The following is a 16,288-nucleotide window of genomic DNA, read 5'->3' as shown; positions in this document are numbered from 1 at the left end:
TGTTGTTTTTTGTATTTAACAAAATTTAAAAAAACAAAATGGAGGAATATTTACAAGGCGATCAATACGCACAAACACAATTTTGCTAAACTTAAAGTAAAGTAAAAATAAACACTATTACGCGTGTCTTAAATCAAAAATGTAAGCTAAGTGATAAATAGCCAAGTAAAGAAATCGTTTTTTTTTGTTTGTACTAACAATTCTCAAAATACCGTTTTAATTATGTTCACCATATATTTAAGTCACGTAATATTAAAAGTTGAGTAGTGTGTAGTTAACCTCTGATTTAGCCAATAAACTACGTAAAAATTGTTAATAAATACTTAGCTAAAAATCTTACATAATTATTCATAATAATATTTACAAGAAAAACATTAGCTCTAATTTTGAAAACTTAATAATTATGTTTAATAAAAACACTTAGATATATTTGATAAAAAAAATAATTAACGTACGTGTACATTTAAAAATAATTCAGATTCGATGTATAAATTAAAACCAAGTAATTAAAATATGTTTTACTTTAATTAAAATTAATTTTATTAAGATTGGAATATGGATTGGCATTAAAAAGCTATTGGTGTGTCATTGAAACCATAATGGGTTTACTTTTTAAACTAGGAAAAAAATATTTTACTAGTAGGTAACTGTCGGCTATTGCCGACTGTTACATGTTAAAATGCTAGAATGCTTTCTCATATTCGCAATGTAAAAAAAAATACATAACTGATTGAAAGCGTAATTTTTTTTTCTGTCGGCAAAGCTCGCAAGATATAATTATTATTCTAATTATAAACACCGGACATCGCACAAGTGCAAGGTAGGTGGGCATGTACAGTAATTAAATGACTTATTAGTATAAAAGGCCCACACATTTCGATAGAAGACTTTAATAGCTTTCGAACTTTCGACTTGGTAGTTTTTTATACCTTTCCCCGAACTTACCGGTGTCAAATTGCGGGGTAAGTTACAAGCCGATGTATTATCTAATGAAAGCCAATACTGGAAGAAATCATGAAAAAATGTACCTTTTGAATTCGTGTCACGATTGTGAACAACAAAATGCCTTCATTTAATTATGTAATAATTATATTGATGTAATTAAATGAAATAGGTATTTCACAAGATATGCGTATAGTTTATATATACACAAATGTTAAAACATTAAGTGGTCATTTAAATTCCATAAATACTTAGGTTTCCATGTTCAGTTTTTCAATAAAATCTACGTCTTGTGGAGATATTTATTTACCTCGATAAACCCTAAAGAGCTTATTCTGGTACATAGGTTTATAAGTTTAAACTTTAAAAGTACTTTTGAAAACTAATTATTTATTTATCTATTTGGTTATACAATATAATAGCAGCAAACTACGGAATTGACATTTTGTCTCATTTATGCTTTGTTAAATCTCAAGTCAATTCATTTTCTTAAAAGGTGATGGTGTGCTCTAGACTATGGTTCTATCATAGATGTATCTTCTGTGCAGAAGTAAGAGTTCTGCATTGAGTAGAGACGGTCGATGGGGTTCAGGGGAGGCGGAGCTCCCAGCATTTGAAGATGCTGCGCCCCGCCGTAAGGGAAGTGCAGGAATCCACCCTCCATTTTTTCAGCCATACCTATGAATTACAGATAATAATTTTATTTAAAAAAATAATTGCACCGGGTTGTGATCTATATCGATTCAGTTTGGCTCCCCATTTGGCCTTAAAATCAACCAACAAGTTGCTTTTCAGCTCTTGAGCCCCGTTACTTCCCTACATCGTAATAATTCTTCAACAACCACTGATTACTAATCAAATGTAATTAGTGCATGTTTAGAAACCGGGGTTGTCGCATTCCATGAATTGTCCATGGTAAAAAATGTTTTGGCAAATTTATATAAAAAAATATACTGAGGACGACCAAGGAAGACGTGGCATGATCAGATAAACCAAAATCTTTAGTTTGGTCTTGTCAAAAGCAGGTAGAATCGAAGGGCGTGTATGATAAAAGGTATGAATGTGGAAGAAGCTAGAAATGTATGCCAGGATAGAGGTGTGTGGCGGTCCATTCTCTCTGTCTACCCCTACGGGGAAATGGCATGACGGTAGTAATAGTAGTAGTAATATATACTGTAGGGATTGCGAAGGTGACTGTTGACTTCTATTTATTTTTAAAACTTCAAGTACAAAGAAAAGTAATTTGGCGGACTTTATGCTAAAAGCAATTTCTTCCAGCTAACCAAAAAACAGACTGGTCAAAAGAAGAGTTGGTCGAAAATTTGTACGAAAATACAAAATTATTAGCATAAAAAAACCTAACTGATTGAAAATAACAGCTGTTTTTTGATTGGGAGATAAGGCATGCACATATTAACTTTAAAAAGTATATTATGTTATGAATATTAAAGGATGAGGAATGCGGAATTAGATAAATAGTTTGGAATGAGAGAGAAAAAGGAAACAAAAAGGATAAAAATATATATTTAAAAAAAACAGTAAAAATACAGGGAGTTCAGGATTCTGAGGCTATATAGTAATGTTTCATGCGTTTCTTGAAAGTGGTTAGAGAAGGTAGATTTTTTAAATTTGAAGAGGTAGTTCATTCCAAAGTCTAGTGCCTTGAACGGAAAAGGAATAGCTGAAAAAGATGTGCTATGCCGATGATTTTCGTATTTACATGTAAATGTAGGGAGTGTCCTGACGAAGAGACGGTAAATCAAAAGATGTCGGTAAGTGGTTATATACTTACAACTTTTTACTAACATTTTTTTAAATAAAAACATTCTACTACGTAGCTTTTAAAAAATGAATATCATAATATGTAGTTGAAAATTATTTTTTATAATATATAGTTGAAAATTAATTAAAAATTTTCGTGACGTTCATTGTATTTTATTTTCATTTTCAACTAGCTATCTCTAGGTAGTAGTTACTGGGAAATTATTTTCCAACATAGCTTTGAATAAACATAAAATCTTGAAAACAGATAAAATATAACAGCTCCATAAAATTTAATATTTTTTCAAAATTCCGCGGCGTGTTGCTCGAGAGACAAGTCACATTAAAATACCGTTGTTCTGAAACAGATATTATTGCTTTGTTCTTTTTCGGTCTTCGAATATGAACAAAATATGACGTAAATGGCTTTAGGGTGGATTATAGCGTACTAGACTTTTATTTCTTTCTTTCTTCAAAATATTTTAAGAGAGCAAACAGAAATAAAGGACCACCTCTCATTCAAATTATTTCCTATCCTACTTCGCATCTAATAGTTCATGAGGCACCATAATTAAATAATAGGGTCTTTTTACGTTTTTTAAAATTATTTTTGTTTTTAAATATGCCAAAAATTGATAACGGTGTGTATCTTTTTCGCGCGACGTCTGATAAATTTTCTAGAAAGGTTTAAAATATGCATATTTTGAATTACCCGTAAACGAGACGTTTCGCGCCCTAACGACGAGTATGACGTCTTTTTGCCAAATGTTTCCGCAATTTTTTATTAAAAGCGCAGTCACCAGTCATAACGTGTGACGTCCAAATGACGTGATGCCAACTTCGGGTCGTTCTGTATGTGCTCATTTTTAAAGCCGGAATTTATAAATGAAAACTTGTTTTGAATAAGTAGATAGTAATAAAATTTATATATAGTTATATAAAAGTTTTTCTTAGCCTTATTCTTATTCTGAAAAATTGGAGTCAGTGGTGTATGGTGTATAAGGTTGACCGTTGTGATCGTTGTGATAATTCTCCCTCTTCAAGCCTATATCTTCAAAGAGCCTGGCTACTGAGCGGATAGCGAGTGTTTTCAAATTGCTAATGTCTTCCGACTAGCCCATATCCTGATCTTGAGCTGGTATCCAAGCTTGGTCTTAGCTGAAGAGTTTTAAAAAAATACAAGTAATGGAAGACTGGCACATCTTATTGTCGCTAGAAATAATACTTAAAAATTGATTACCAGTGAAGTCTCCTATTGGCCCGTGAGAGCTGCTGTCTCGGTAAAAGTTCTCGTCTGGAGTAATCTCTTCTTTGATTGGAAGAAAGTGTCGGTCAGGATCCGCAGCCTCTGTATCGCTGCATGAGTCATTCAGAAATGCTGACAATGCATGGGGACCTTTAAAAAATTGACATGTCAAAATTCAATGCCAGCGATATTCAACGCGGATGACGGGTGAATGATTTAGACAGGTATTTGGGAGAGTTAGTAAAGGATAGATAATAAGGTAAGGAAGATTTATGTAGGGAAAATGTATAATCTCTGTGTCCGGGCGGATTAAGGATGCTGTTCTGTGTGTGAATTAGAACCAGAATCCTGGAAAAGTGCTTTCAACTCGATAACTGCTCTCAGGTAAAAATTCTAAATAAGGCAATCGAGTGGAAATAGGTCCACCACGAAGTGTATCAGTTGGTAAATTTGCCTATCATTCTTGAGGTCCGGGATCGATTCCTGGGAAGGTCGACATAAAATATTGAATATAAATAAATAAGTAAGAATTATACAAATTTACAAAGGCGAAAGAATAAACCAATTTGAGAAGAATAAGTCACTCAGATACTAAAATAATATCAAAATGTCGAAATTCCCCACAAGTCATAGACAAAACTATTTTATTTTCAAAGGAATAGAAAGTTACAATAATCTCCCAAATGAACTAAAAACTATTAAAACTAATAGGTATATCAGTAAATAAATTCAAAGAAAATTTATAGTTATTATTTGAACCCGAATAAAAACAGTATTCTATTTTAATACCTAAGTATTATTGTATTATTACGTTCTGTTTATATTTTTATTTCGTATAATTTTTTTTTCCTCATAAACTTGTATATTCGGAATTATATAACTTCAAATCACTAAATAAATATAACAGTTTAAGTCACCCTCCAAGCACAAGAGCTTGTCTCTTTTTGTAAAATTAGTTATAACATTAAAAAATTATAAAAGTAGATTGTAATAAAAAAAAATATCATTCATCATCATTGTTCCCTTTCCGCACCTAATAGTGCATAGGGCACTGCATTGGTACACCAACATCAGCGTATATTGATCATTTTTGTTATATCGTGGTAAGATGATTAGTCTTACGCTTCCGGTACCAGTCCAGTGACTATGAAATATTCTAGTGCGAATACAACATTTTTAATAAATATTTCATATAAACCATGTCGGCAATCGAACCCAAGACCTCTTGAATGGTAGGAGCTGATCATTACACCATGAGGTCGACAAAAAAAACATTCATTAAAATAGATTTAAAAAATGTTTTTTTAAAGGTGGTTCTATACTGCGAAAATTCATGCTCCTGACTGGCCCCTAAAGGGCAACGGCTGGTCACTTTACATTCATGAAACACATGAAATTAATAAAGTGCCCTAGGCACCTTCGGGTGCGGACAGGGATATGATGATGTAAGTTGATCAATCTAAACCCGGGAGGTAAAAAATATCTGTTTTAAAAAATAAAAATAAATGTATAAACTGCTTAGCCTCTATTTTGAGGCTTCTTAGCACAAACAGCTTATTTTATAAATTATAAAATCAATAATAATTTGTGAATAATAATATGTTGATGTACCATATAATAAACCATTTTATTCAAAAACTGTTTTTTTTTCTTTTTTTTAAGGACTTTTTTATTTCCTTAGTCAAAAACTGTGAACGCCCGAGCGTATGTTTTTATGGTGTAATAACTTATATTTACATATAAGTTATGAATTTTAAAATACTTGGTACACTTTTACTTGTTTGTTTGGCCAATTAGCATTTTTTCATATTATATTATCATAACTTATATGTAAATATAAGTTATTACATCATTACAATGGAATTCTATCAAGAATTGTCAATAAATAAATGAAATCAAAAAAGTGTGTTTTGATATTTAGTTTTAGTGGATAAAACTAAAAAATATGGTAAACTACACAAATATTTTGCTCCATTTGAGAGGTAGAAACGTTAAGTGTATCATGTTTTAAAAATGTTTTTAAAAAAAATCAACTTTAGGACTTTTGCGCCTTTTGCAGTTTTGCAAAAATAAGCATTGTCTTAGGATCCACTTTTTACCTTACAATATATTTAAAAGGGTAGGCGGTGTCTAAAAATTTTAACGAATAGGTATTTGGACAACTGCACCTCAGACTGATTTTGCCTAACTAAAATCGACGTTTCGCTGTGTCCTGTTTACCGTACCCCAAAACTGAACCGATTTGTTTTTTTTTTTTTTAAAGAGTTTCAGAATATTTTTTTCTGTATTGGTACTTTTTCTGTTTTCATACGTCTGAAAACGACAAATAAGAATAGGCGCTTTTTCTAATGTTTGGATGGTCCTAGCTCTCATAAGAAACCATTTATCAAAAAAGCAAAACAATGAAGACACGCCAATGGTAAATATCTATAGTGTGCAAAAAAAAATTTGCTCTGGTGCCATAATCCAGTGAGAAAATATAGAAATTCGTTTGTACGAAGAAAAGTCAAGCCTTTGAATTGCTGAATTTTCGGTAGGCGTGAAGCGACGTAGGTATTTTTTTAAAACGCCATCGCGCGATGCAAGCGTCTCGTAGCACTGAAATTAGAATATGAGACGAGTGAAATTTCAGCACGATCCCTTTGGTACGTTATTTATTAACAGTACCTACCTCAAACGCAATAAGCTGGGCGATGTACGGGGAGGGGATTCCTTCGCAGGGGGCGGGGGGTTATAAAGGGTGTGGGCGGCTTTCGGTGTACAGGGGGCCCGTTGCTACAGCAACCGCAAGAATGGCCTTTATTATTTTCCCTTCGTTTTCCCTCTCACCACCATGTGCCCCGTCTTCAATGAGCACGCGTCCTACCGGAGCGCGGAGATATTGCAATTTGGAAGACGAAGGATATTCCCATCCACTCCATCGCATCACACTTATGTCCAAAGATAACAAGATACTCATCCAACCAAAAGGGCGTCTTTTCAACGCGAGTTTTGAAATGGACAAAATGTTTCTATTAGAATCAATAAAATAATTCGATCGGACCGGTTTGTGGTTCCACGCTAGTCACGAATTGATCTTTTCAGTTATTTTTAGACTTATTTATTTTTTAATAAAGTTATTTATAATCTGGATATTATTTAGAAAAATAAGAGATTTTTTTTTATTTCCTATTAGTTAAAATAGTTTATTTCATAAATTATGTTGTTTTAACAAAAAATAATCATCATGGTAAACATTTTTTTTTATTCTTGTAAACTACTCGTAATAACTTTTTTCATCATTTTCAACATTCCTTATAAAATTTTAAACCAAAGATTTTTTTTCATAATTGTTATTTTTACTGATGCTATGTTTCATTTTATTGATACTTTCAACTTTGTACACTATTTTGTAACTTTTTCTATAATACTAATAACGTAGGCACATCTTATTATTTTTTTATGTAAAATAAATGTTTGTGCTCGTTCTTTTCATATTCATATGCCATTTATTATTTTTTAAATATATTTCTGATTTTATGTAACAGTTGTTGTGATTCGTTTGTTTAAATGAATTATTTGTCTCAAATCAACACAGAACTTCAGTCTCATAGAATTGGGACTCACGTCTCCAAAAAATAATATATACTATTTTAAATAAATAAATAAATGAATTAGTAGTTTTTTTTAATAGATTAAATTTTATATCGTGTAATATTTTACACTGTCTAGTTATTTGTTCATAGTTCGGATTTTTTATTGTGTTTTTTGATGAACCGTAAATAGTATTGTAGATTGAAACATGGGCCTATAATTACGGTAGCACTTGGAAAGTAATTAAAAAAAAATTCTTCGTAAAAAACGTCTTCACCATACACATGTACTTAATTATTTTATAAAAATCACCTATTTAAAAAACACATTTTTATTCATAAATTGTAATCGAAGAAATTAAAGAAAACAAAGACCACGATTTTATTTAAATGTATACTAACAAAGATTACTAAGTTTATACTAATGATGCTTTATAAATACTTTTTTGGTTGCTATTGCTCAAATTCAAATTGATGAAAATGAAACAAATAGAATTGGTAGCCGTTTGACAGATTTAAACCATTTAAAACTTTTCTTATTTTCCTTTGAAATTTGTTTTAGTTTTTAACGAGTAGATTACTTTTTTATTCCGTTCATGTCATAATACACGAATAACTATTAACAATACGTATACGAGAAACAAGTAAAGAAAAAAAAAATATGCATGTATGCTTAAATTAATAAATGCATTTTGTTATTTTATGGGGAATTTTTTAGCCATTACAATAAGTTAACAATACTAGAGCTAACAAAGAATTCACTGTCTATCTTTTTTTTATAAATATTTGCTCTTATGATTTACCCAAATATTTCAATTTTGTGGCCAGGGAGGGTTGTAAATAACTAATAATAATACATAATATGTATAAGTATACATATTAGTGACCGACCGAAGTTTCGGTTTCGGTTTCGGTTTCAGCCAATAATAACAAGTTTTGGCCGCGGTTTCCGTTTCAGCCAAAATTGCCCGAAAATTTGGCCCAGCCAAAACCCGCGGTCGGGATGTGTCGGTTTACGTTCGGCCAGGCGGCATTTATATTATGGCTAGTGACTCGGCCGCGTGACCTGTGACCTTTAGTTTTTTTCGAATTTCAATCGTCAAGTTTTGTTAATTGTCATGTTACATTTTTGGCATTTATTTCATTGTGTATTTTATTTAACACTTATTTTAATCAACTCGTAAGGTTTAACAATAAAAACGCCTCATTTGGGGGTTTGTAAGTTTGAAGATATTAAACTTATTTAATAAGTTTCTGTATCTGTTTCGGCCGAAACTAGAAGTGGAGCCGTAATTTGGTTCCGGTTTCAACTGAAAATCTTGTTTCGGTCGGTCACTAGTGCACATGTAAATGTTTGTGCATGTGTGCGTGTGCGTGTGCGTGTGCGAGTGAATGTTTGTGTGAGAGGGTGCGTATTTGTGGATGCATAAGCAAAAAAAAACCCTTTAAAGTATATTTATAGAAATAAGTGAATAGGAGAAAGGTTATTCAGAATTTTGATTGTTAAAAATTACGTCATATAATGCAAAACCTATTTAAACATGTGTTGTGATAAATAATATTATTACGATTTGATTGTAATTCAGAAATATGGTAAATTTTAAACCTTTTTTTAAAATTTGGAATATCAACAGTTATACGGCGAATATATATGTACAAACGAAAAAACATAAAATGAAGCTTATATTTACTTATACCAAAAAATAGTGTTTGTTTGTTTTTTATTAAACTATTATACACGTTAAATTGTTAACACAATTAATAATTAATAACTGCAACAAGTCTCACATAATACATAATAACCTCCAAAAAAAAATTTTTTTTGTTATGATGTCATTCTGTAGTTTATCAACTTTATTTTTATAAAAATCATGAGTTCATTTACAAATGTAGTTTAAAATCTTCCTTTTGATAGTTTGAAAATAGTGTTACGAAGCTCAGCAATATCCATCAGCCATTTTATTCGACCAATGACAGGCTTGAGATTTATGTATTCAAAATGACCGTGCCAGACAAATATTAAGAAAGTTTTTTAAATTCGTGTTTCTATTAAAGCTAATTTATTAGTATCTTAAAGTTTAAGTTCAGTGAAAATAACATTTCAAAAATGAAGACTCTCTTAGGCATTAGCGTAGCAGTTTTTGTTATTTTTCTTGAAAACAGCAAAACGGGAGTTTGCTATCTTTGCTTCCAATGCCCTCAAATATCCTGCTTAAACTGCTCCATACAAACAAATATATAAGTTATTCATACCTTAAATTTATCAGGAACGAAAATAAATAAATGGAATGCTTACTTTGATCTTCTTCTTTTATTTTAATCTTTGACTTTTCTCCTCCGTCACTATTATCGCAGCTGTCCTTAGAGGCTCCTGATCCTCCCTTATTGTCGCGCGCTTTCTTTTGAATCTTCTTCATCTTTGCCCTTTGGTTTTGGAACCAGACCTAGAAATCACATTATAAAACATAAAAACCATAGCATTAAACTCTGCTAGGGTCCAACATCAAATAATCAGCTATATTATGTAAGTACATCGAAATAAACACAAAAACAAAATTGAATCCAATATACACTATGGTCCTTAAGATACGTGCTTAGGCAAAAGCGCTCGTTGGTCAATACAAGAAAATAAAACTTAACCGTGGTATTTAATCAATGTTTTCATCAAATTTATCAATAAGATCCACAAAAAAACATTTATCTCCCTAAGACTACAAAATAATTTTAAATACTTTATTATTGCTAAATAACTATGTGAACCTACGCAGTAAAAGATTTCAATAATCTTCTTCTAGAACAAAAAATGTATACTAAACATAAACTTACTAAAAAATTAATTAAATCAACATTATTTAACAAATTACAACAGAAATTGAGAGAATTTTAGAGATTGAAGCATTATTTGTTTTCAAATATGATTAAAATTGTGAATATGAACTTACAAATAATATATACAATATTACATTTTTTAAATTATTATGTCCTACGAGTATTTTGATATACAATAAATTCGTATTTTCAATTAAAATTTGGTAAGGTATCCAAAAATAAAATGCTTTTATTGGGATCTCAATTCGTTGCAACATAGAAGAAAAATATCTTTGAGAGGGATTTTTATTGGATTTAATACTTTTTTTTTTAAATATACAAGAGTGTACAATGTGACGCGTTTTGTCTTGTTACGATATTATCAAACTTACTTAAATATTTACAAAGTATACGAAAAATAATTTCTAAAAATAATAATACTATAATAATAATAGTTTGATAATGTCTTGACAAGACGAAACGCGTCACATTATACACTATGATATATTTTTTAAGAAAGGTAGAATTAAATCTAATATAAATATCTTATTTTGGATGCCTTACCAAACTTTAATATGAAATTTTACCAAATAACACACACAATAAATATTTTCAATAGTTATAAAATTTCAAGTGCAATGTTCTTTACTATGCGCAAGGCTTTTTCTTTTTTGGAAAAGCATCGCGAATTTTTGTAGCAATATAATATTTTAATTATAGTAAATATATGGATAATAAACAAAAAAAAATAAAAATAACGCGGGACATTAAATTTTAAAAAATTACAAATATAACTAAGAAATAAAAATCTCATTTTATATTTGTCAAAATTTTATTATTAGAATCCAGTGATTCTACAAACATTTGGACATGATACAAATATTGCTGATTTATTTAACTAAATGATTGTACTGAAACACAAAAGAAGTTGTGACTAATTGATATAAATTTACATACATTATGAGATTTAATATAGAAAACATTATCTGAACACAAAAATAGTAAACAAATAATTCGAACTCTTCTACGAGTATTTGGAATAAACTGTTTTTCTATGTAATTATTTTTTTTAATGATTTAAGTAATGATTTTTTAAAAAAATATTTTGTCATAATTTCAGATTCAATCAATTTTTACATTTTTGTGTGTAGTAAAATTAAGATAATAATTTTATTCCAGTATATGGATAAAAGGTGAAAACCATTTTGTCTATATTATAAACAACAAATACATGTTTTTATTAACATACAAATAAATGATACAAAAATAAAACACGTTTTCTGCATTATTGAGAATGAAATTTCGCTTTTTTTTTTAGACAAGTAACGTAAATTGGTCAAAATAAAATCCTAAATATATTTACAACTAAATGAAGTAAGTGGTAATCAATACAATACAGATTTGCAAACAAAATAAAATATTATACATACTATTTAAAATAATCTATAATCGCATCGCAAAAGCAAAAAAACATGAACATAATATGAGTTGATCTTATAACTCTGAAACAAAATACAAAAAATACATTTTTCATAGTAATTTTGAATATGAATATTATAAAATTACGATGGTAACCACTTGGAACCAAGTTATCAATGTGATTTATTTACATATATATATATATATATATAATTCTTTGGAACGTGTGATGTCACTGAACTCCCCTTAAATGGTTCAACTGATGTACGTGCGATTTTTCGCATAGTAAGGAGCTTTGCGCTGCGGATGTTCGTAGATCTTAAAATGTTCAACATAATCAGTAAAAAAAAGTAAGGATCACAAACGTTTTACTTATCGCTCTACCGGGATTACATCCGACGAGAATTCATAATATACAAAAGAAAATTGAAGGATGTTTTTTTTTCTGTAAATGAAAGTTTGTTTTTTTAATGTTTATAAACAACATTTATTTTTATGGATCCCAATCAGATTCTTTCCTTGAATTTCTTATAGTTTCTTCCCATTTATTTCGTTTTACTGGATTTTCGGTTATTCTAAAATAATATTTACTGGCGTTCAATACATTTTTGATGATCGCATTCATGAATAAACTACATCCCTTGTTGGCGAAAATACCAGAGTTTGACATTTATGAAAATATTTATTTATTCGAAAATGAATTATTTTATGTTTTCGAATTCAAACGTAAACAAATACCTACCTAATTTAATTTAATATTTAAATATAAATAATTATTAGTTTTGGAATGCAATTTAACAAGTACCTGGGTACCTACTTATCAATGAAAAGTTTTTTTCTTTTAATCCTGCCAGTTTTTGCACGCTTTCACGACGCAAACAGGCATTTTTCTTTTAATTTCTTTTGGTTTCGAAATAAATGGCTGGCGGTTAAATAATGACTAAATTCGCGTTAACCATGAGTTGAGTGTCATAATTTTAGAGGGCTCAGGGTTAAACGTGGTCTGATTTTTCTTCATTAACTCGAATTTTCGTATTTTTTTCCTTGATTATGTCACTAGAGCAGTGATTTTTGCACGATTTTGATTTGAACACGACGAGGACTCTTAGCCAATCACATGAGGAGGTGAAACGAAAAACTAACCCGTATTACGAATATGTAAATAGTTCAAATAATGCAAAAATAAATAACGTAGGTTCTTATTTCTTTATTAATCTGAATATATATATATATAATTCTTCTGTTCGCGTATATGTCACGGAACCCTAAGCAGCTAGATCGATTTTGATATTTTTTTTTAGTATGTTTAGTGAGTCCCTGGATGGTTAAGATTAACAATTGGACCTAGTAGGTGGCGCTGCGATCTCAATGTTAAATGACACTTAGTATAAAGTTTATAAAAAAAATCGATTCTTTTGAGATTTTGTGTTTGCTGAACCAGCTTTCAGCAGGCAAGCCCACGTTCGGGCAGGACAACGTCTGTCGGGTCTGCTGGTGAATTATAAAATTACGTTATCGGTAAATGGTAACCCCTTAGAACCAACTTATCAATGTGATTTATTATACAGATATATTTCAACAGAGGTGCATAATTTCTTTTAGAGTAGATTATGGGTTTATGACCTGTTATTGGATGGTTGAAGTGATAACTTTTGCATTCTGCCTTTGCTTGAATATAGATTTTTTAAAGATTCTTTTACATGTCTATCTTTATGAAAAAAGAGCTAAAAACCTCTATTATTGCAGGTTAGATTTATCTTATTTATTTTACCTACTGGCAACGCCCGAGGCAATGAAAAAAAAACTTTTTTTTTTCCATTATTCCTCAATTCGAAACTTTGTACATTTTACAAGAAGCTCCGAGTACGAATCAGCAAACAAATTACGTGGTTACATATCCACTGGACAATCACGTGATAGAAATGACGGGGTAAAGGTCAAATGTAGCCACTTTAAGTAATCTTTGAAAAATGGTATTATTTTAACGCTGATTTAAAAAAATAAGTTTTAAAGAATGTGAAATCAGTGTGAACGGAGATATTCTGAATCAGGTAGAAGAATTTGTGTATCTGGGAAGTTTGTTTACTAGGGATGGAAAGACTGAGAAAGATATTGAAAGGAGGGTGAGTGCTGGGAACAGAGTGAACGGTGCACTGAAATCTACTTTGGCAAACAAATGTTTATCGCAGGAGGCAAAACTAGCAGTTTACAATGGAGTTCTAGTGCAAACTCTAATGTCTGGGAGTGAAGTATGGAATTGTAAAAATAATGATGAAAGTAGGTTAAATGCTGTCAAAATGCGATCCCTAAGGCAAATGTGTGGTAAAACGATGTATGATAGGTGCACAAATGTCGTGATCCTTGAAGTGTGTAAGGCTAAGACGTGCATTATCGACATACTCAAGAAAGGGGTGCTGGTTTGAACATGTAGAGCTAATGGACAGCGAAAGAACGGCTAAAGGATCTACGATGCGAATGTTGATGGATGCAGAAAACGAGAAAGACCGAGAAAGACACGGCACGATCAAGTCCATCAAATACTTGAAGATGGACATGTCAAGAGTAGGAATAATCTGCGTGCGTGCATGAGAAGATGTATGAATGTAGAGGAAACGAGGTATACATGAAAGACAGAGTGATATGGCATTCTTCCTCTCTGCTTACCCCTACGGGAAAACAGCGTGATGGTTTGTTTGTTTTTTTTTTGAGAAAAAAATTATTATATTTATATTTGTGTTGAAAATGATAACTTATTTATAGGCACCTAAGTACATGACCAATAATTATGTATACTTAAACACAATTTTAGTAATCAAACGAACCAATCTTCACACTTAGTTTAATGAATATCTTGCGAATTCTTTATACTAAATATAGCGCGGATATTATAATAGTTTTTTTTATTGGAACGCTTTAAAAACAATTTATTTATTTTTCGTATCTTCATTTTGTTAGCCAAATAATTAAGCGTCAAGTATCTCATTTCATTTAGAATATTATATCGCTTTACCTGAACAATCCTCACGCTAAGTCCAGTATCCTTGGCGAGCCCTTCCCGTATCTTGCGGCAGGGCTTGGGGGACAGCTCGAAGGAGGCTTTGAAGGCCCTGCGCTGCTGGGTAGTGAGGATTGTGCGGGGCCTCTTGGGACCCCGGCGCCCATCCCCGCTCCGCGCTGCTACGTACTCGTCGCACGGAAACTCTCCTAAAACGGAAGAATAATCAAAATTACTATCGTGTAGGCCAGCTGTAAATGAACTAATTTATTACATGTTTAATAGTAAGATATGAACAATTTCTCCACAGGTCGAAATTAAAATTGTCAAGCTGAATGAGGAAGTTCAGTGTCCTTTTTTTTTTTTTTATTTGTTAATAGAAAATTAAACTAAGACAGTTTTTTAATTATTTTATCAGGTTTATAATTTTTTTAAGTTTTGTATTTCTGAAAAAACTCCGCGTGTGGCGTCAGAGGTTGTTCTATGACAGTTCTTCCGATTGGTTCGTTTACGGTGACCAAACCGGATATTCTTCAATGCTCTCATATCATTGGATAGTTCATATGAACCAGTGACGTCATTTGAAGTAGTGCGTTTTTATTAAATTTTTTTTTCGTACATTTTTTTGAAACTTTACCGTACAATTTAAAGCTTTTATTTTTACCTCGCGCAAGAAAACATTTTTGTATCCAATTTCCCGTAGGGCTGAAGTTCCTCATTTTAGGGACGACGGGTTTTAAAAAAAATACATACAGGAGTTGTATTATTTTTCACCTTGCTTATAATGTACAAGGTTTATAATTACCTTGAATGTATAGTTATATAGTGGTTCACCTTTAAAAAACTATATAACTCTAAATTTAATTCAAAGAAAAATATAAAGTTGGCATGTTTATACGAGTAATATGAAAGAATCGGGTGGGATGTTTCGGCTGTGGCCTGTTTTAGGAGCTTCTCCGCATTTGCTCTGATGTTCAAATTTCTTGCATTTGATTGTACAAAAGGTGTGTTCGGCATTTGGGGCCCTGCTTTCATTGGTACGATAGCGTCCTTATGACTTATCACTACATAAAACCGACTGGTTAGTCTGTTGGATTATCTTCTATCAGCACAAAGAGCTCCTTCGGGCAGCTTTTCTTGTTCGGCAACGAGCAATTTTTCCGTGTATGTAAACGCCACAATGAGACTCGTGTCCTCAAATGCGGTGTGCGGTATGTGCCGGGCGAGCTGCACATTAGACACTGGAATTTTATACCGCGTGTAAGAAAACATTTTTAATTTCCGATCACCCGAAGCACTGAACTTCCTCGCTGTACGTCAGTGCGTTTGGCCGGCGGGTTCGTACCTTGCGCGTAGCCCTGCAGCATTTCCACCTCCTTCTCGTAGTCCGGGCGGCAGAAGAGCTGCCCCTGCTTGAGGACGTAGTGGTCGCCCCGCTGCAGGCGGCCGCCGCACACCACGCACACGAAGCAGCGCACGTGGAACACGGCCTCGTGCGCGCGCATCACCAGCTCGGCGGCGGCCACGCGCTCACCACACCCCAGA

General features: G+C 31.8%; 1 protein-coding gene across 1 annotated transcript; it reads right to left on the bottom strand.

Annotated features, from left to right (window-relative positions):
• Positions 1-813: 813 nt before the first annotated feature.
• Positions 814-16,248, bottom strand: LOC148270587 (LIM homeobox transcription factor 1-beta-like). Its single transcript, XM_088242372.1, has 5 exons — positions 16,089-16,248; positions 14,759-14,949; positions 9,818-9,965; positions 3,944-4,099; positions 814-1,620 (listed from the first exon to the last, which is right to left on the bottom strand). Exons 1-5 carry the CDS (start codon positions 16,246-16,248, stop codon positions 1,457-1,459), a joined length of 819 nt encoding a protein of 272 aa, XP_088098498.1. The 3' UTR covers positions 814-1,456.
• Positions 16,249-16,288: the final 40 nt, after the last annotated feature.

This window comes from Micrasema longulum, unplaced genomic scaffold, assembly GCF_059751315.1.
Source record: "Micrasema longulum isolate JH-2025_06_02 unplaced genomic scaffold, ASM5975131v1 h1tg003715l, whole genome shotgun sequence".
NCBI lineage: Eukaryota > Metazoa > Arthropoda > Insecta > Trichoptera > Brachycentridae > Micrasema > Micrasema longulum.
The sequence above is the reverse complement of the archived record's forward strand: the minus strand, read 5'-3'. Positions and strand labels throughout refer to the sequence as shown.

Excerpts from the sequence above, each read along its gene's own strand:
- LOC148270587 (XM_088242372.1), bottom strand. The coding sequence starts at position 16,248 with ATGCGCGCGCACGAGGCCGTGTTCCACGTGCGCTGCTTCGTGTGCGTG. Across the intron at positions 9,966-14,758 it reads TTAGCGTGAGGATTGTTCAG|GTCTGGTTCCAAAACCAAAG; the intron begins GTAAAGCGATAT and ends TGTGATTTCTAG. Across the intron at positions 1,621-3,943 it reads GCCAATAGGAGACTTCACTG|GTATGGCTGAAAAAATGGAG; the intron begins GTAATCAATTTT and ends TGTAATTCATAG.